Source organism: Suncus etruscus, chromosome 10 (assembly GCF_024139225.1).
Source record: "Suncus etruscus isolate mSunEtr1 chromosome 10, mSunEtr1.pri.cur, whole genome shotgun sequence".
In the NCBI taxonomy this organism is placed as follows: Eukaryota; Metazoa; Chordata; class Mammalia; order Eulipotyphla; family Soricidae; genus Suncus; species Suncus etruscus.
In genome coordinates this window covers 35,545,572-35,566,890 of record NC_064857.1, presented here as the reverse complement: position 1 = coordinate 35,566,890, position 21,319 = coordinate 35,545,572, and the positions used below count along the sequence as shown (strand labels likewise).

At 44.1% G+C, this 21,319-nt stretch overlaps 1 protein-coding gene and 1 pseudogene across 1 annotated transcript; one reads left to right on the top strand and one right to left on the bottom strand.

The window, feature by feature from the left end:
• Nucleotides 1-5,279: 5,279 nt before the first annotated feature.
• PRKAB2 (protein kinase AMP-activated non-catalytic subunit beta 2) lies at nucleotides 5,280-20,716 on the bottom strand. Its single transcript, XM_049782332.1, has 7 exons — nucleotides 20,470-20,716; nucleotides 16,529-16,686; nucleotides 15,497-15,590; nucleotides 15,171-15,291; nucleotides 9,267-9,400; nucleotides 8,168-8,236; nucleotides 5,280-6,410 (listed from the first exon to the last, which is right to left on the bottom strand). The coding sequence occupies exons 1-7, from the start codon at nucleotides 20,623-20,625 to the stop codon at nucleotides 6,333-6,335; spliced, it is 810 nt and encodes a 269-aa protein (XP_049638289.1). The 5' UTR covers nucleotides 20,626-20,716; the 3' UTR covers nucleotides 5,280-6,332.
• LOC126021263 (uncharacterized) lies at nucleotides 9,844-9,971 on the top strand (annotated as a pseudogene).
• Nucleotides 20,717-21,319: the final 603 nt, after the last annotated feature.

Sequence of the window (21,319 nt, the reverse complement as noted above, 5' to 3'; positions counted from 1 at the left end):
TCTTTGAAAGTTTCATGAAAAGCAAGCTGGGGGTTGGAGAAATAGTACAGTGGATAAAGGCAGTTGCTTCGATGAAGATGTGACCTGGATTCGATCCCTGGCACTGAACATGGTTCACGGAGTACTGCCAGAAATGATGTCCAAGTACAGAGCCAAAAGCAAGCCCCAAGCATCTGGCAGGTGTGGCACAAAAATAAGCACAAAAGTTGGATGTCATACCATGTAGATTTTGCTTGGTTATTTTTGTTTTCTAGGAAATATCATTAAGCTTTGTTCTGGGACAGTTAATTCCTGAAAAAAATTTAATCCTGTTACTCTTGCAATTAAAATGTTAAGACCATAATACTGTTGTATGTTTACTATTACTGCTGTGACAAATGTAGCTTAAAGCAATTTACATCTATAATTTATCATACTTTTATACTTTATAAATTATAAAAATATATCATCAGTCCTGTAATTATGGTGGGATTTTGTGTGTGTGTGTGTGTGTGTGTGTTACACTCAATAGTCTTCAGGGATTAGTCTGGGCTCTGCATTTAGGGATCACTCTTAAGTGGGTTTAGGGCATTAAATGTGGTGCTGGGGATTAAGCTGGGTACAGGGCAAGTATCCTACCTGCTCTACTATGGTTCCTGTTATACTTGAAGTTCTTAAATCCAAAATAGGTTTGAATCTCTGTAAAAACCACTTTTTCTTTCCTAGTGCCAGAGACAGCCCATATTTTTTGGCCTATGGTCCTCTCTGCTTCTATCCTCAAAGCCAGTAATGGCAAGTTGAGTTCTTCTCACATAGCTCTGACCTCCTTTTTCCATAAAGGATACACTTCAGGTTGAACTTAAACTCAAACCATTTCACTGACAAGTTGCTTTCTTTTGGCATGTAACTTAGTAATTCTAAGTTTTGAGAATTTGGATGCAGAAATCTATGATTTTTTTTTTAAATTTTAACCTCTTCAAGATTTTGGGTTTTGAGTTTCTTATTCTTCCCTACTAATAAAGATTCTTCTTCATAGTATTGAGTCAGTGTTTTTGTTTGTTTGTTTTTAAGTTTTTGTTTTTGGGCCCGGTGATGCTCAGGGCTTACTTCTTGGCTATGTGCTCAGAAATCGCTCCTGGCTTGGGGGACCATATGGGACGCTAGGGGATGGTCCGTCCTAGGTTAGTGCGTGCAAGACAAATGCCCTACCACTTGTGCCACTGCCCTGGCCTCGCATTACTCAGTATCTATGAAAGATGATTTACTAGTTGGCAGGAACAGACATCACTCTTGCTTTGTATGATATCTGGGTACTTAGTCCTAACTAACCCATTAGGGCTATAGTCCTGGTTGAGGATCAGTTGAACTCACATTCTGGTGCTGATTTTCAGTCTGCAGTAATGTTCTCGGCTCCTTCAGGACCTCAATGTTCTTATTTGAGTTCAACACAATCATCACCAAGAGAGGTTTGACAACTGATATTGATGTGAATTCAGGAGGAACTGAGAAGCTGAAATAGCCACTTTCCATTTGTAAGTTCCTACATGTGGACCTCAGTTGATGGCCCATGAGCTCAGATCATCTGACTTCTGACAAAAGGAAAATTTTCAAAAGATGAGTTTCCTCCAGAGCAACTAAACTCATGAAGAATCCTCAGCCCCCAAACCACAGATGTTCACTGACGTGGGATGGAGGTGGCAGACTTGACATTAGCGTGCACACAGAATTTGCATAAATGACAGAAACAGCAGCAGGGATGGAAGTTGTGAGTCTAGTACAAGGAGGAGAGTTAAATGTGCATTTCAATATCAGCATTAATAAAAAGCTACAGACTGAGCTTACCTGGAGTGAACAGAAGGGGTTGTTGGAACACTGTTGGAGGAAAGTGGGCAGTCTGGTGGAGGATGTGATGTTGGAAGCAAGAGGACAAGAAAATCCTATCAATTTTAAACAGTATTGTAAACCATGATACCTCAATAAAAATGGGGGGTGGGAGAAGCAAACCCTTTGCTTGTACAAAGGAAAAAAAATGATAAAAGTCACATCACTGAGTAAGCTAAATGTTAGCATAGCCTGGAACAAAAATGAAGTGGTAATTCTGATGATCACATTTGTGTCCCCTATGTACTATGACATCTCATTTTATCCAACACAGCAGTCTACCTTCTGAGGGAAGAAAGGAGAGGGAAAGGGAGGAAATCAAAGAACTCAAATACTATTGCTGGATAATAATTTTTATTCAATAGTTTTATAGACAAACACCCATATTTCTGTGTTACATCACACAATTTCAGACATGCCAGAGTTCAGTGACAAATCATGTGTAGAGAGAAGCATTAAAATCTTGTGGGTGCCACTCCTTTGTGAAATACTGAAAAGCAGCTCTGTATCTCAACACTACAAGTTACAAAGGACACCAATTAAAGGTCTCATACATTTAATCTCCTTCAAATTAGTCATATTCCCTCTTTATGTCGGAGCACACTCATCCTAAAGGAGTCAGTGACAACTTCCAATTCACCAACGTCCAAACATGTTTTGTAAACGAGATGTGGAGGTAAGGGCTACTCCGAACAAGTGCTGGCTACCCTAAAGCTGGTACTGGATGGAATACATATGGTAGTATTCCTTGACCATTTAACCCGACTACAAAATCCATAGTATTTCATACCCGTTTCACCAAAGATGCCCTGTGCTGCACAGTTAATTCAACTCCAACTAATGTTGGGACTAATAGAAATTTTATATATTTTTTTAATAAAATGTATGCACTTCAAAATTCAAGTGAAAAAAGCAAATCAGAATCCCCAATGAATCCCATGGCTAAGAACTGGGTTCCTGAGCTTTTTTTTTCTTCTTCCCTTTTCTTACATTCAAACAGATCTGGCCATTTCACTTTCAAAGTTTGGGTTTACTGTAGAAATCACAGACCTTCACCCTCCACTTGACTGATGCTTGACGAGATGGCAAAGGCCTAGACCTATACTGTTGTACGATGTGGCCCTGCTTCCCCTCCCAGGCCCTTGATCCTATGGGTGACTGTGGTCAGCAGCCCCTGGGAAAAGAGGCAAGCCGGCTTTAAGAATGAACCAGGATAGTGGAGGAACCAAACATAGTTCATGCTCCAGATCACTGGGACAGGAGATTCAGAACTCTCTGGAACTAAACTGTCTTTCAAACACACAGACTATTGCATATCCTTTATTACTGAGGAAAATATTTCAAAGCTCCATTTCCCCAACACAAAGCAGGGATTTCTATCCTTTGAGTGTCTCTTTAATTCCTACCTTCATTCCATAAACCCAGGATGGTAGTTGCCCTTCTTCCCACACCTGTTTCAGCAGCAGACCTGGAGGATGGAGACTTCAAAGGTTTTACCTCCTCAGCTCCTTCAGGTCTCCAAGAGATGGCTGAGAAGTGAGCAAGTGGATCTGGCTTTCCTGCTCAGAAATACCAAGAGATTTTTATTTCACAGGGTTGGCCTATCCTATCAGCCTTGTGTCAAGAAGCCAGCACTGACAAAGGTAGGAATGCCTTTGAGGGGTGGCCTTCAGGGGTCAAATTCTGGCCTAAGATCATAGTAAGCTCATACTCATGGGATATTCCCTACCAGTTGACTGCTGGCATTTGGTTTAGGTCATGTTTGACACCTTGGAGCCAGGATGGAAACTGGAAGAGGGCAAATAGAAACAAGACAATGGGAAGGTGGTTTATATACTTACTTCTATAGTCTACACAGTCAGTTCTGTGAGATTCAAGATATTGGTTATTTATTGGCTAAAAAAGCAGCCATTTTAAGTTTTTATGACATACCTTTATTCCCCTATTATCCCTCCTTGGCTTGAGCAGTTTTGTTTTGGGGCCACAGTTGACAATGCCAAGGAAGGTGGTTATTCCCAGCTCTGGGCTCATGGAGTGATGCCTGGCTATACCTGGGAGACCATGTGGTGACAGGGATGAAATTGCTGTTATGCTGAATCCATTGAGTGATCTCAGCAGCCAGGTCCAGTCACAACCGGATCTTAAAGCAAGATGCACTTCTTTGAGTCATTTTCGTACACTGCAAACTTGAAATCTAGGACACTCTCATGGCAACCATGGAAGATCACTAAAAAATAAATAAAAATAAAACCTGCCCAGCCTTTTCTGCAGAGAATAAATGCTCCCTTTCACAATAGGGAGAGCTGTACTTCGTGCTCCCTCAGAATCACTGCCTGGAGTTGGAGGAAGAGCCCGACAGGGTTGGGCTGAGGAAGCAGCTCAGAGAAGGGGCAGTGCTGAACAAGTCACCTCCCCAGTCCCACTTACCAGTCCCCTTCCACGTAGTGAAGAGAAGGTCACTCTCAGGTGCAGGGAATAACCACACGGTTAGGGAGGCCAACACTCTATGCATGTATCATGTCAGATCAGAAGGATCTGAAGGTCCAGCACCAAAACCTCCTGTCACTGAAGCCAGATCTGGTTCCAGAAGCCTCTGAACTGAAAGTGGCAAGGAGCTTTGACTGCCTCACTCCTGTACATGTGCACGGAGCTATGACACTGGCGTATAGTGGATAAGAAATGAGTGTGATGCATATCCTCAATGTGAGGACAGAGGTTCTGCATCTCCCTAAGAGACACCCTTAGTTAATCGGTGTGGGAAAATACAAGTCAAGACCAAGTGAAGATAGCATAGCTGCTGAGAGCTACTTAAAGAGGGGCTGGCCTGGAGCACACAAGACTGACAGGATCTCCCAGAGCCTATGACAGCAGCAGGTGGTCCTGAGTGGCCAAGGCAGAATACATGGTCGGTAAGGACCCACCCAAGCACACACTGATCTGTACTTCCAGCCAACCATTGTCAGCCCCTCTGCCTCATAGCCGGGTCTCAGAGGCCCACACGCCAGGGGCAGGAGTGGTGTCAAGCCTTGTGAGGCAAGGCTAGAGGTGCCACTGTGGGTGCTCTCAGAGCCGGGCACTCAAGGAGTCTCTCAAGAATCGAGTTTGGTCTCCTGCAGGGCTGAATGTCTGGCTTGTATGGATCTGTAATGGAAGAGCCAGAGATACTTCGGGGAGGGTGGGTTGGGATGGGATGGGATGTTTTTCTCTCTGAATTCCAAAATGGACTAAAGCCACTGAACCCTTTTCATTATCAAACATTTTAAAAATGAAGTCAGAAGCACACAATAAATCTGTCATGTGGTGCCCGGAAGCAATAACTGTCATGGCTGGGATACCAGAGGGCTATCTCGTTGCTTCTAGATTAGAGGGAACCCTCTAAATGTCTCAATGAAATGTACATTTGGAGCAGACTTGGCTTGGCCATGTTAAGGTAAGACTGTAGAGGGCTTAACCAGAGAAGAAAAGCGAAGAACATTTGGGGAGCAAGAGTTTGAACTTCTGCTACCCATAAAGATGAGTGAAAAAGCATCTTTACACATCTTTTCTGGATCAATAAAGTGAGGCATATCACATTTTCTCAAGGATGAGGGGTGAAGCTCCCCTTGCTTCCATGCCTGCCTCATTGCAACAGACTCTGTGACAGGAGAGCCGAGTGAGGAGGCACATCTGTGAGAAGGTGCCAGTCAAGCTGGTGCCGTAGCAGCCCATGAATAGAAAAGTGCATCTTCTGCCTCTCTGAAGGCTCAGCTGTTTTTCTCAGAAGGGTTACGGAAGTGGTGACCCAGTAAGTGGTCTGAGCATGTGCCAGGCGGAAGGGGCCCGGTCTGGTTCCACTCAGCACTGGGAAGGGAAGGAAGGGCTCACTCACTTCCCCCTAAGGTGGGCCAGAGTAAGCCAAGGAGGGATATGAAAGCTCTCAAAACAAGAACGGGAAAGGAAAAGGGTCCTTGTGAGCTATGACATTTGCTGAAAGAAACACAAACCATTCCACACTCTGGGAAAAAAGGGTCCGTGAACCCATGTGAGAACGGCTGCCTCCACATGGCAGCAGCTGTGAGCAGGGCAGCTGGCAAGAGTCCAAGAAGGCTGTGCTAGGCTCCACCTGCAAGGATCCTGGGATTTTTTTTTTTTTTTTTTTTGCACTTCATCTAAAATAGATGAAATAAAAAACTTATAGCAGCTCCCTCAAAATGATCCTGGGACTCCCCACAGGCAGAGAGAATACATCTAGCTAGGAGGCTTCCATTGACCTTCCTCTCATATGTAAAAATATTTTTTTTTCTTAAAATGAATTCCAGAAACTCAAAGCTCTCATCTGCAACCAAGTGCAAAAGCGGAGCACACTACTCAGAGGCTCTGAAACACGCCAGCCTCAAAGCGCATCAGCCTTCCAGTCTCAGCAGAGACCGGTATGGTTCAGAAAGGCCAGGAGGATGCTTGCCCGGAGTCCCGGGAGGCAGGCCAGGGCCCCTTCAGATGGGCTTGTACAGCAGAGTCGTGACATATTTCTTCTTGTAGCGATGAGTTGCGCTCAGCACCATCACGCTGTCCTATAGGGAGATACAACATCCCGTTAGTTCAGTCAGCTCCTTCCATGTACTGACTGGGACTCCACAGCCACTCATTTTTTGGGGAGGGGGGGCACACCCAGTAGTGCTCAGGAGTTACTCCTAGGTCTGTGCTCAGAAATTACTCTGGACAGGTTCATGGGATCATATGGGATGCCAGGGATCAAATCTGGGTTAGTCACATACAAGGCAAACATCCTACCCACTGTGCTATCGCTCCACAGTAACAAGAGCCCCACAGTAACTCATTCTTTATTTGTTTGTTTGTTTTTGGATTACACTCGGCTGCGCTCTGAGGTTACTCCTGGCCCTGCGCTTAGAAATCCTTATTGTAGGCTCGGAGGACCATATGGTATATCGAGAATTGAACCTGGGTCCATCCTGGTTCAGCTGCATGCAAGGCAAAGGCCCGACTGCTGTGCTATTTCTCCAGCCCTCACTCACTCTTGGCTGAGATGGTTTGATACAGAAAAAGGCAGCTGGTTTGAAAGTCAGATCAGCCCAACTTCCAACCTTGGCTCTATGACTCTCTGCAAGCCTGGGGAATCTACACAATGGCTTTGTCATTTCATTTCTCCCCTTGCTATTATGAATGAGATGAGCTACCTGAAAAGGCTCTAACAATGAAGGAGAATACCTGACACAGAACTACAACATGACACATGGAAGAGTTATTAGCCTCCTACTATCATACTCCTTTCCCTACTTCAAACTAACTACCTACCTACCTATTGTCCCTGACTTCTATTTCTAAAAGGAAATATTTTGTTTTGTTTTGGTAACCCTGGCAGTGCTCAGGGGTCTGGTCACTCCTGGAAGTGCTTGGAGGATTATATGGGATGTTGGGCATCAAGCGTGGATCAATTCAAGCGTTTTACCCACTGTACTATCTTACCAGCTCCTCTAAAAGTCTCTCTCGGGGGCTGGAGTGATAAGTACAGCAGCAGGGCATTTGCCTTGCACACGGCCAAGACAGGACAGACACTGGTTTAAATCCTGGCATCCCATATGGTCCCCCGAGCCTGCCAGGGGGTGATTTTTGAGTGAAGAGTCATGAGTAACCCTTGTGTGCCAGCGAGTATGTCCCAAAAAAAAACAAAAACAAACAAACAAACAAACAGAAAAAAAGTGTTTCTCTCTCTCCCTCTTGTTATTTTTTTTTTGGTGCCACACCTGGCAGTGCTCAGGAGTTGCTCTTGCCTCTGTGCTCAGAAATCATCCTGGCAGGTTTGGGGGACCATTCGGGATGGCAGAAATTGAACCAAGGTCCGTCCCAGGTTGGCTGTGTGCAAGGCAAATGCCCTACCACTGTGCTATCACTCCAGTCCCTATAAGGAAGTCTTAAAAAAGATATAGAAGTGGTCTCTTGGAAAACCACTTTGAAGTGTCAGACTAGACCCCGCTGCACCTCAATCTCAGAGAAGAGCCCACACAATGCTGCTAACCAACAAGTGACTTTGGAACAACCCTCTTCCCTTGAACCAAGTGGACCATAGCATTTTCCTGGGTAAGATCCTCAATCCAAGGGACTGATCGCAAACAGCCTGCACAATCTGAGAACACCAGAAATGGGTCAAGGCCAAGCTAAGTCATGAAGATCAGGACTCTGACCTGGGTCAGAGCCAGTTGGAAGAGGAAAGGGTAAAAGTTGTGTGTAGCCGAATAAGTGGTGGAGCAGCTGGGTTAGTTCCCTCCCCTCCATTTTGGGGAGCAATATGAGGGGAACGCCTGGCACTCACCTTAATGGACAATGCATAGAGATGGTTCAGCATAACATGATTGGGTTCAGGGAGTAGAGCTGGGTCACACTAAGAAAAAAAATCATTAAATAGGTCAAAATCATCAAATCAATATTAAAACCATTAAATCATAATTACATTCTCATTATAGAGAATTAGCATTTCTAACTCAAGGGCAGAGGCACCAAGCCTCACATCTATTAATCTTCCTAATAAGAGTTCAAACAAAAAACTTGCCCAGGGGCTGGAGAGATAACATGGAGGTAAGGCGTTTGCTTTCAAGCAGGATGGTCCCCCTTGCCTGCCAGGGGTGATTTCTGAGCATAGATCCAAGAGTAACCCCTGAGCGCTGCCGGGTGTGACCCCTCCCCACCAAAAAAACAAACTTGCCCACAACACACACAGAAAATATGAAGAGGCAACAATAACTTTTTTTTTTTTTTTTTTTTTTGGTATTTGGGCCACACCTGTTTGACGCTCAGGGGTTACTCCTGGCTATGTGCTCAGAAATCGCCCCTGGCTTGGGGGGACCATATGGGACGCCGGGGGATCGAACCGCGGTCCTTCCTTGGCTAGCGCTTGCAAGGCAGACACCTTACCTCCAGCGCCACCTACCCGACCCCAACAATAACTTTTTTTAAAATGTATTTTTTGGAAATTGTATGTAAAAATAAAAAACAAATGGTAACATTATTTTTTGTATAGCCTCAAATGACAAGTGATCTTTAATTAGTAGACGAATAAAAGTCCCATGAATTGGCTCTAACAATCCTAAACTCTAGGCCTTATATATTCAGACTAGGAGACAACTATGAATGCTAATATGCCATGTCTTTCTTTTCTTTTTGCAGTGCCTGGGACCAAATCCAGGGCCTCAGCAAGTCCTGTACTCTACTACTGAGCCACATTTGTTGCGAAGACTATGAATCTGACATTAGTATCTAAACTTAGTCCTAGGAAATCTATGCTAATATACATAAAAGACTTATATTCTCAACACACCTTTGTAATGATCCCAGCCTCAGCAATCACTAAAATGTTTGGCCCAGAGGTTTTAGCAATCCCCAAATGCCCCAGTAATAATTCTCAGAATACTCACAGAAATATTAGTGTCCTTGTTAAGAATAACTTGGAGCAGGTGAGGTGGAAGGATGGGTGGGGATTTGAATCTCTCCTCAGATCGAAACACATACATTTCTTGCCCATAAGGCCCTGGGGGTGAGCTGGAAAGGTCTGGAAGATATTTACACAAACAGAAGGGAATGTTGGAGAGCTAGCAGAAATGCATGAAAAAAAAACAAAACAAAACAACACACACACACACACAAAAAAAAAAAAAAACCCTGTCAACACACAGCAGCTAACAGTGAATTCTGTATTACCTGTTGGGCCTAAGTTAGAAGGTTGCCAAAGGTTACACGTGAGCCATACTGGACATGAAACATTAAGTTCTTTACCAAGGTTAGGGATCAAAGAATTATATCACTTATTATTGTGTAAATGCAATCCTGGCCCTCTGTTCCACAATGTTATTTTTTGTAGGCATCAAATAAAACAATGCATATGGTGATCCCTTATAAAATGTCAAAAATTATGAAAAACTAGTTTTTTAACCCAATCAGTAAGACAAGATTATCAAGCCTAAGATTACTGATACTATCACTTTATTTTCACCTCTGGCAATGGGCAAACAGACACCTCATTGGTGGTATTACTATGATAATCAGTCAGGAACAAAGTCTTGTTCTTCCTAGCTTGATGCCTGGATTGGTGGTCAGAGCTGTTTCATGCTTGGGACACATAAATTCCTGACACTGAATTTTCTTTTTCTGGGTCTTTGGGGAGAAAGGGTCAAACAAGTATCATAAGTAGATTATGCCATTCATGAGTCTTGGTTGATATAAATTTTGGTTATTTTGTGGTTATTTTATTATATGGACTCATCTATGCTAAATAATTTCTAGAGTGGGCACACAACCTAATAAAGGTTCTGTGGCAAGAATGTAACAGAATAAGCATGTCATCTACATAAAACTGGTTGCTATGACACCAAATAGGTCTTGGGTGACATGGGGAAATTTTGATGTATCCCAAAACATTTCAGGTGGCTTGTTAGTGTGGGGCTAGTGTGATAAACAGGCGTCAAACTGCATTCCAGTTTTTGTTTGTTGTTTTGGGTCATATCCAGTGGTGCCCAGGGTCTACTTCTGGCTTTGCAAACTCTCAGAAATCACTCCTGGCAGGCGCTTGGAGGACCACACGGGGTGCTGGGGATCAAACTGATCCATCTCATGCAAGGCAAACACCCTCCCCATTGTGCTATTCTTCTAGCCCCTGCATTCCAGTTTTTTTTTTGTTTTTGTTTTTGTTTTTGTTTTTTTGGGGGGGGGCCACACCCGTTTGACGCTCAGGGGTTACTCCTGGCTATGCGCTCAGAAGTCGCTCCTGGCTTGGGGGACCATATGAGACACCGGGGGATCGAACCGCGGTCCGTCCTAGGCTAGCGCTGGCAAGGCAGACACCTTACCTCTAGCGCCACCGCCCGCCTGCATTCCAGTTTTATGTTTACCACTTTGAATGAAATCTAAAATAGCTTGTTTGTTTGAACTGGTTTTCAGTTAAAAAGAAGTTTTGTTTGTGTTTGGGCCATACCCAGCCAGTGCGTGGGTTACTCCTGGTGTTGCTAGAGATGGGGCATGGCTTATGGGGTGACGCCTGCTCATCATCTACAGAGAACTTACTTGCCTTGCATGTGTGAGGTACACTGGGTTTGGTGCCTGTTATCACCAAAATAACAGTTTCTAATCAGAGTTGTAAAGAGTACATAGCATATAAAATGGGTTTGACGCTGTAACAGCTGAAACAAGAGCATTTTTTCCTCTGGGTTCAGAAAAAAAATTTTTTTCCCCTCCCAAATCCAAAGTGTTTAGGGCTTATTCCTGCTGTACTGAGGAAATCACTTCTAACAGGGCTTGAGAGAACATATGTGGTGCCAGGGATCAAACCCGGGTGGGCCATGTGCGAGGCAAATACCCTACCCATTTTACAATATCTCCAGTCCAATGCTATGGTTTTTGTAACCTGAGAACAAAATTAAATATGTAGCAGGGAAATGCATTTAACTATTACTCGTACTTCACATTCATTAAGATGGCTATTATAAAATGGAGAGCCTGTTTAGAGTACAGGCGGGGGTCGGGTGGGGAGGAGGGAAACTTGGGACATTGGTGATGGGAATGTTGCACTGGTGATGGGTGGTGTTCTTTACATGACTGAAACCCAAACACAATCATGTATGTAATCAAGGTGTTTAAAAAAAAAAGATGGCTATTATAAAAAAACAGACAATAACAAATGTCGGGGTGGATGTGGACAAATAGAAACCTTCCTATTATTCCCAATTCAAGTGATGAATATAAAACGATGCAGATGTTTTGGCGAATGGTTTGGCAGTTCCTAAAAAGCTAATGTAAGTAAAACCACACAACTATATTGGGTATATCCCCAAGAGAAATGAAAACAAAAATTCACATAAAAACTTGAACACAAATGTTCCTGACAATATTTATAATAGAGTAGACTCAACCTACATGTCTATTTGCTAATGAGCATAAAGAAAGTGGTGTAGTCATAGCTAAATTTATGCAGTCAAAAGTAGCATCCAATTGACATCTTTGCATTCGCTTTAAACCAGGCCTAGAGGAAGCCACTGCTTCTAGGACTGAGCCAAAAAGCTAACACTCCGAGAAGCCAGCATAAACAATAATTTCCCATTGCAAAGGTGGAGAGATAGAACTTTTACCTACTCAAATGCTGTGGCCCCATCCTTGATTCTTGCTTTACTTGTACTTGCCATTCTTGACTTAAACCTTAGCTTTCTTTTCTCTCTATAAGAAAGCCTGGGCCCATTCTTGGGGTACATCTTGGATTCTGAATCTAAACCCGTGTTCCCTAAATTTGAATTCCCAATAAATATGCATTGCCTTTATAACGGTCCTGAGTTTTTTGGATAACAAAAGGCCTAAAGTGCTGATATATTCTGTAGTCCTGAAAACATGCTACATCAGATTACCAAAGTGGGTAACAGCGCCCTCTTGGGGCACTGGATTAATCCCTTCAAGCGGTAATGACCTCAGGAGCTATAGCAGAAGGGGGAGTCACTTTCTGTTTATTTGGTTAAAGAAAGATTTACAGAGGGGTGCTAAGTAGTCCCCTCTCCCCACCCCCATGAAAGAGCGGTAGGCTAAATAAACTTTGGAACCTGTGTTAAGTGAAAGAAGCTAGATGCAAAACACCATCCAGTATATGACCCTATTTATAGAAAATGTCCAAAATAGGCAAATCCAAAGGGACATGAAGTTAGCTGTCATTGCCAGAGGAAGTGGAAATAGAAAGTAACTGCAAGGCAAGTGCCTTACCTGCTGTGCTATCTCTCCAGTCCTCCTTAACCTTTGGTTATTGATTAACCAAAAGGCTAATCAATAGTATCACCATTATTTAGGAAAATCATAAAAATACTGTTCCATTATAGCAACTCAGAAAGTCTAAAGCTGGTCTTTTCCTCTTCCGTTGTAGGGCTAGAATTAAAAAACACTTCAAAGTAGGGGCTGGAGTGATATCACAGCTGGTAGGGCTTGCACCGGCAGATATGGTTTCAATCCCTGGTATCCCATATGGTCCCCTGAGCCTGCAGGAATGATTCCTGATCACAGAGGCAGGAGAAATCTGTAAGTACTACCAGGTGTGGCCCCAAAACAAAACAAAAAATAAATTAAGCATTCTGACACCTATTAAAAAAAAAAGACTTCATACAAATAAGTTCTTATCTAATAGAGATGGGAACACATTATCTTGTGGTGCAATGGAACACTAATCTTGTGGTGCAATGGAACCTTACAAACCCTGAACACTGACATGATGACCTGACTCGGGCCTCAGAGGTTTGGGCATTTTCCAGTCACCCCTGAACCAAGGAAGCCATCTATGAAATATTCAACTTTGTTTATGACATCACCTGGAAGCAATCCTCTACCGGGGAAGGCCCTACTGCTGCTCTGACATCGATTTACTCAAAAGAGTCTTCTCTTAACACTGAGAAGATTTAAACAACAATGACTTGCGTACTGGACAGGTCTTTCTGCATTGCTCATTAATTGTGAGCTGAAATTAGATGCCGCTCCGCACCATCCTGACTTCAATGTGGGATGTACAGATTCCAGGACCTTTAATGCAGAGGCGTGAGATCAACAACAGAGACTGTGAAAGATATAATTGTATGGGCACTGCAGACAATGACCAGGATTGGACAAACTGGTTTGCCTGAAGCCTAGTAACGGTCTTCTGTCAGGAAACTTCAGGGGTAGGATCTCCTTGTACTTAGGCCAAAGTTTTTCCTTTCCATGACCCCCATACTTCGGTGGGCCCATGGAAACGATAATTGTCACACTAACATTGTTGTACAGTGCTCCTTTGACTCCAAACCTTAAAAAAAGTTGATGGTCACTATCACTAACAGGTATAAATAGCACAAACTTGAGAACAATAATCCATGTTAATTTATAAGCATTGTATCCTTGTGGGGTCTTATAAATAATGCACTGTATACAGTACTGAATAGTTGCATCATGCTGAATATATTTAATTTTGTGTGTATCCTATAATTATGTTATAATGTTTTCAGAGAACTTACTGCAAAGAACAAGATATACCTTTGATGTACTATACTAAGCATTGAATGTGTTTGAGTTTAGAATGGTAATACTTTCTTATTAAAAATAAAATAAAAAAAAGACTTCAAAGTAGTGGATTCAGGGCTACACAGATAGTTCAGCAGTCAAGGGTGCATTTCTTGATGCATAAGCTCCCATGTTTGAGCCCCAGCACTTCCAGGAGCTTTATTTAGGAACCATGATTTACAATATAAAAGTTTAAAGCCAAAAATGCTAGTTCTCTTTGGTTTTATATATTTCTTTCTCTGTGGTCTGATACACATCTTGATTTTTGATTTGGGTCAAAACAAGAAGGATGGTTAGGGATCACAATGGTAATGCTAAGGGGAATATGTAGTGCTAGGAAGGACCTAGTCATTCCAGCATGTACAGCCTGCACTTGTACAAAGCCCGTGCCCCAGCCTTTTGAACGTCTTCTAAGTCCTGCTTATATATTTTCATTTTTTAGCTAAAAGTTACCAACATAAAAGGCACCCTTTTCAAGTGAACAGTTTAGTAATTTTAAATATCTTAAAACTTGTGAGCCCTAACCATTAATAATTGCAGAGCTTTTTTGTCAGCCCCAAAGAAACCCATTAGCAGTTATTAATGCTTAACCCAGGCTCAATCCCTGGCACCCCATGTAATCCCCTGAGCGCCCCCCCCCCCCGGAGTAATTTCTGAGTGCAGAGCCAGGAGCTTTTTCTGAAACATACATACTTGGAAGGGCCCATGGAAGTGCTGAATTTGCCACTGAATCATCTACAGCAGAATTAGGCCAAGGGAGCTGAGCAAGGGCAAACAGGTGCCTCTCTTGACACTCACTGCATCACAGACAAGAGAACCTGAACTGTCATTAGAAGCAGGTGTTCAAATAAAAAACCACAGCCTAGTAGTGACTAAAAGGGACAGATGAAATAAAAACCAGAGAACATCATAGGCTATAAATGCAAACACTGTGCTGTTAGTGTGCATGTTGCTGGATGATTATACCCTAGACAGTGATTTTTATTGTTGCTTAGTTTTTGTCTCAGAGAAGAACATTTAACTGTTTACAACACAGGGCTAGAAGGCTGAAATCACCAGCAGGAGTGATTTCTGAGCACAGAGCCAGGAGTAACTAACCCGAATGGCCACTAGGTGTAGTTCAGAAACAAACAAACACAAAAATATTTACAGCAAAAATAATGAATATTGTGAGGAGAAAAAAAAAAAAGAACAAAATCCACCTTTGGAGAGGAACATAAATGGTCAGGAAAGCATACCAAAAAAGAAAAAATAAACTCCAGAATTACCTCGACAAGATGTCTCCGAGCTTTCCATGGAGTCTAGTTTTAAAGCATCAAACACCTCGAAATCAGATTTTTTGACATGGATCAGATTGTTAATGGTGCCAAGCTGACTGGTAACCACAGGCTGAAAGAGTGAATAGGAAATCATTTATGCTTTTCACTTCAAACCTACCTCTTTCATCCAATTATTCTCTTTCAAAACACGATCAGTTTGGCACCTCCATCTTTTATCAAGAGGCAAATCATCTAGTGCAGGAGAACCACTGCTATCAATCCTGATAGCATGGACTGTTGCTACCAGGAAGAACCCTTAGGAAGCAAGGTCTTACCTCAGAGGGGTCATGAACCCACTGTCCGTCCACAAAGAACTTGTACTGGTGCTCTCCTTCAGGGAGGTCCAAAATGGCCACAAAGTCATTATGGCTAGAGAAGAAAAAAATGTTAACAGGCCAATTTCCCATGAGAAGAGCAGACAGTGCCAAAGTAAAAACCATGAGATAGTCACAAGGTCCTAGCAGGGACCCTCCCAGTCCCTAAGCTGCTGCCCCTCTATGTATGAATTACTGAATTACAAACTGAATCTTTTTTTTTTTTCTATGACACTAGAACTGTATTTGCCTGCCTTTTCATATCATACTAGTTCTCAACATCAGGAAAAAAACAAGGAGGTAAAACTCCCCAAATAGTTTACCTTAGAACAACTTTTTGCTTTTTAAGTATAAATAAGACAGTAGATAGATTCATAAGATAGAAAGTCTCCAAGGCACCCTTTACAGATTTTGTTGAACATTTTCTGAAAAGTTACAGGTACATAAAAGGCCACACTGGGGGCTGGAGAGATAACATGTATCCCACATATGGTCTCCTGAGCCTGCCAGGAGCGATTTCTGAGCATAGAGCCAGGAGTAATCCCTGAGTGCTGCCGGGTGTGACTCAAAAACCAAAAACCAAAAAAAAAAAAAAAAAAAAAAAAGCCACAGTGATAACCGGTTAACTGTTCTATAACTCAAAAAGCATTACTGACAAGAATTTCATAGTACAATTAGCCTTACCACAAAGGCCAGAGCAACTGCACTGAGCATCTTGCAAATACTTACTACATCCAAAATCCTTTCATAAACATAACCCCTAAGGCTGCACCTGTCACACATCTGTCTGTGGCAGGGCATCAAGCATCTCTTGACTTACTATGGAGTGGGGAAAAAAAAAAGAAAAGAAAAAAGAAAAGAAATTCACACATAGGAACACTCCTGGTCCCAAAAATAGTCTCATAAATCTGGAACAAAGGGAATAATAGTCCAGCCAGGTTTCTATGCTCTGTTCCTGGACCCTGTAGATTCAGTGGAGACAGGCAACCTTACCTCTTGATCAGAGGGATCTTGGCGCTCCAGTTGTTGAAGGAGCCAGAGATAAAGACTTCTTTGCCACCTTCTGACCAGCGGATGACAGTGGGCTGGGCCTGCTGGTTGGGCTTCGCTGCATCCTCCAAATCCTGCTGCCAAGATACGTCCCCAGGAAGCTGCAAGAAGCATTAGGTCATTTCTCAACTGTGACCCAGGGGTTGCTCAAAGGTCCAGTTCCTCCCTAGAACACTGAGGAGTGCCTGACAATGGTGAGGGATCAGTAAGCTTGGTGCAGCAACTGAAGATGGATTTCAACTGGCTTAGCAGGACTCATCAAGATGTCCAGGGGCAAAGGGCTTATTATGTTTATGGGCTGCTGTCTGAATTGGAGCTCGATTTCTGAGTCTGCAGCACTGCACTCACCCTTTGCCAATGCCTCTGGAGCTCCCTTTAAGCAAAAGAGTGTATTCCAAGTTACCAGGTCAATGAACAGGCAGGCAGGTTTAATATTCTTCTAAGTGCCTCTTTAGTTTTGAAAAAATATAGGCCCTAAGCACTGCTGGGTGTGACCCCAATCCTTCCTTGACCCCATCCCCCAAATCAGATCTGGCTTCTTAAAATATGAGAAGCAGTTATGAAATATCATAACCAGTTTTATTTTAGGAATAGGGATGAAAATTCTGGAGCCTCAGGAATATTGGATTAAAACAACCTTTCTTTTTTTTTTTTTTTTTTGGTTTTTGGGCCACACCCGGTAACGCGCAGGGGTTACTCCTGGCTATGCGCTCAGAAGTCGCTCCTGGCTTGGGGGACCATATGGGACGCCGGGGGATCGAACCGCGGTCCGTCTCCTAGGCTAGCGCAGGTAAGGCAGGCACCTTACCTCCAGCCTTTCTTTAATAAAAGTAGTTCTGGTATATCAAATGAAGGCTGCAGGTTCTTGAGAAGACTGACTTCTTACTTTCCTCCTATCATTGCCTTTTAGAACAGGAGTTGGCATACTATCAGTCAATGAGCCAGATGCTTTTATTAATAAAGTTTTATTGGAAAAGACAGCAGCTATATATTAATAGCTAGATTTTCTTTTGTTTTGGTCACACCAGGCGGTGCTCAGGAGTTACTGAGCTATGCACTCAGAAATAGCTCCTGGCTGGGGGACCATATGGGATGCCAGGATTCGAACTACGGTCGGCTGCATGCAAGGCAAACACCCTACTGCTGTGCTATCTCTCCGGCCCCTAGATTTTCATCTATAGCAGTTGTCATGCTACAGAGTGAGAAATGAATAGTGTGACAGTTGTGACATGATTCAGGAAGTCTAAAATAGCTGTTAGCTGCCCCTTAATGCTCGCTGATTCCTTCTTTCTTGAGGGGGCACACTGGTGATGCTTTGGGGTTACACCTGGCTCTGCACTCAGGAAACACTCTTGGTGGTGCCTGGGGGACCATGTGGGGTGCCAGGTATCAAACTCAGGTCAGCCTTGTGCAAGGAAAGCCCCCTACCTGCTGTACTATTGCTCCAGCCCCCGAATTTCACTTTAGAGTAGTTTGAATTATTTTGGCAAATACTATCCAATATCAAGTCAAAATATTATCCCCAAAAATTCCCATCCTGCAGCTGCTGCCACGTAAAAGGCCCAGCTCTATAGTCTCATGAGTAGTCTCTGAAGAGATGCAAGACAAGGTGATAAAACTCAGGAGTATATAGGTCTTTGGGCTGAAAATTCTGGGGTAACCTTGGGAGGTGGCTGAGCTCTCCCACCTTGCCAAAGCCCGGCAGCCGCATCCACACTCCACAGCGACTGCCATATTATTAGCCTACATTTCCTGCTTCATGACTAATTTCTGCAGACTGGAAGCTGACAAACCTCCCAGGTACACTGGCTCAGCTAGGAACAAACAACTCTGTAAATCTTCAGTTGACCACAATGACTTGAATAACCCCATTGTGGCATATAATACTTTTCATAAACTTTCTTTTACTGAACTATTTTTTTTGATAGTTCTACTAACCATTTCATGGTAACAAGAAATATAAAATAAATTATTTTAGAGGGTAAGGTGTATGGGAAACTGAAAACAAAGGTGGAGGGAATGTTACACTGGTAGAGGGATTGGTGCTACAACAGTGAATGTCAGAAGTAACTGTATTAGAAAAAACTTTACAAATCGTGGTATTTAAATAAAGTAAAAAATATTACTCAAAATCCTATAATTGTGTTAATAAATAAAGGACTAGCTTATGAGTCTGATCTTTATTTTCAAAGTGGTTGAGGTCATCTACTTTACACTGCGTCTCTCACCACTGCTCGGAACTGCCCTAGGAGACACATAGCAACTCAGCTTAAATAAACAAGAGAAAATGAAGGGCCTCTCATGTTACTCTGAGGGTGAAGTGGATGAGGAAGGGGCCTTGGTGTCCATATTCTGAGAGCAATGAACTCTTGCTTGGTTGGCCTGTTGTTAGATCACAGAAACTTAAACATGTCTAAGAATAACCCTCAAATCTGATTCGGCTATAGGGTTGGGAGTCTATTTTTATGAGCTCCTCATAAACTGGCGACTGTTAACCAAAGGGAGGGGGGGCAAATGTCTCATTTTGGGGGAGACATTTTAAAAATTGGCAGGTTAATTGGATATAGCATCTAAAATTTGTTTTAAAATAATTGGTGGGTTGAGTGAACTGCGATAAAAATAAGAAATCTGCTCACAATGATACCAATATTTCAATCCAGCTGATAAACCCACACACACAGGGGTATGGTGTAGAGCTTATCAGAGTGTCCTTCCAACTTTGAAACATACACAACGCTTCTCAATTACCATGGAGTTTTAAACCACGGTGACTGACATGATTTTTTTAGGCTCAGACTCCGAAAGGTGCAAACTATTAATAAGTCTGGGTTTGGAAAGAAGTTCTTCGACGCATGACAAGGCATATTTCTGCGGGAGGCATGCAGCTGACTAGCAGGAAGACTGTTTACTCCACGTTAAAGCCATGGGGTGAGGAGGGAGGTGGGGTGGGACAAAACCAATTAGGCCTCCAGCAGACAACTGTTTCTGACAGATAGTGAGATTGTGAATAAGCCAGTAGGATAGAGGAGAACTCTTAAATATTTCCTTCGATCTGACAGAACCTTTGGGAAGGTCTGCACTTCCAGAACTTGTTCTCTGCATTCTGCAAAGACTATCAAAAGATTTCAGAGTCAACCCCTGGCTTCCCAGGGCGTGGGTGACCCCCAGGAACAAATGGCCACGACCATGTCCTGAGTCATGGGAGTTGAGAAGAGCAAGAAGACAACTACAGAGAACCCAGTTGGAGGAGGATGCTCAGGGGCTCCAAAGCAGGAGTGAGTGGGTGGGGGCGCGAGAGGGTCGTGTGTGTGTGTGTGTGTGTGTGTGTGTGTGTGTGTTGTGTGTGTATTGGGGAATAACTAAATTGTCTGCAGCTCAGCAAGGTGGGCAGAGGCAGGGATGTGCGTGTGTGTGTGTGTGTGTGTGTGTGTGTGTGTGTGTGTGTGTCTGAAATCCTGAACTGACCAGAAAAGGAAAAGAAGTGTGTGTGTGTGTGTGTGTCCTGTGTCCAAAAAAGGGAAAGGAGTGTGTGTGGCCAGAAAAGGGAAAGAACAGTGTGTGCGTGTTTTTTCCCACATGCATCTCCATGTACATAAGTGTGTCTTGCCACATCCACCTCCATGTACATGCACAGACTGTCACCGCAGAGAAAAGGGAATAAAACGTGTGTGTGTGTGTGTGTGTGTGTGTGTATGTGTGTGTGTGTGTGTCCCGCACATGCACCTGCATGTTCATGCACCTCCTGTCACCGCAGGGCTCTCCCGTCTTCCAGGAACCTGCAAGACCCACGCAGGCACCCGCCTGCAGGGCCAACGCCCGCAGCTGCAGCCAGCGCCGGTGCCTTTCCGCGGGGGTGGTGGCGCCTGGCAGCCCCGCGGCCTCACCTTGGAGTCCTGCGGCAGGCTGAAGACGCCGGGGTCGTCGGTGCTCCCCACCAGGATGCGGTGCTCCTTGGCCGGGCCCGGGGCGCCTGGGCCCTCTGCGCGCGCCGCCCGCCCGTGCCCACGCTCGCCCGCCCGTTCGCTCGCGGTGTTGCCCATGGCCGCGGCCGCCGCGCCCGGCTCGGGGAACACCCCGCAACTGCGTCAGGGACGCCCCAGGCTCCGCCTCCGACTGAGGCGACGGCGGTGTCGTCGTTGTCGTCGTCGTCCGGCAGGGAATCCCCGCCTCAGGGCGTCCGGCGTGCCCCCCGGAAGTTGCCAATAAAGTTCTTGAAATTGAAAACGGAACTTCCGGGAGCGCCCGCAATGGGCTCCTAAAATGGCTGCAAGATCCACCGCAGCCGCGCTGAGCTTCGCCCCGCCCACATCCACAAATCCCTCCTTCCCCCCCCCCCCCGCTCCGCCTCTCTAGCTGCTGCCCCGTCATCTCGATGGTTGGCCGCTGGCCGAACTTCCCGCGACTGCTTTCCCAGTAGGGGGCGCTCTAGGAACTGGCGGAGTCGCTGCAGTCTGTCCTCTGGCTCTGCTTTCGGAAACCAAGCCCGCCAATGGGAAAGGAAGGACCGGTTTCTCCTTTGACCCTCAGAGTGGCCTGTGCTTGCAAAGATGGTGGGGAGGAGGGAGATTTGGGACATTGGTGATGGGAATGTTGCACTGGTCAAGGGGGGGTGTTCTTTACATGACTGAAACCCAACTACAGTCATATTTGGAATCAAGGTGTTTAAATAAAGATATTAATAAAAAACCAAAAAACCCAAAAGTGACCAATTATATTGAATGTCAATTGTGTTGC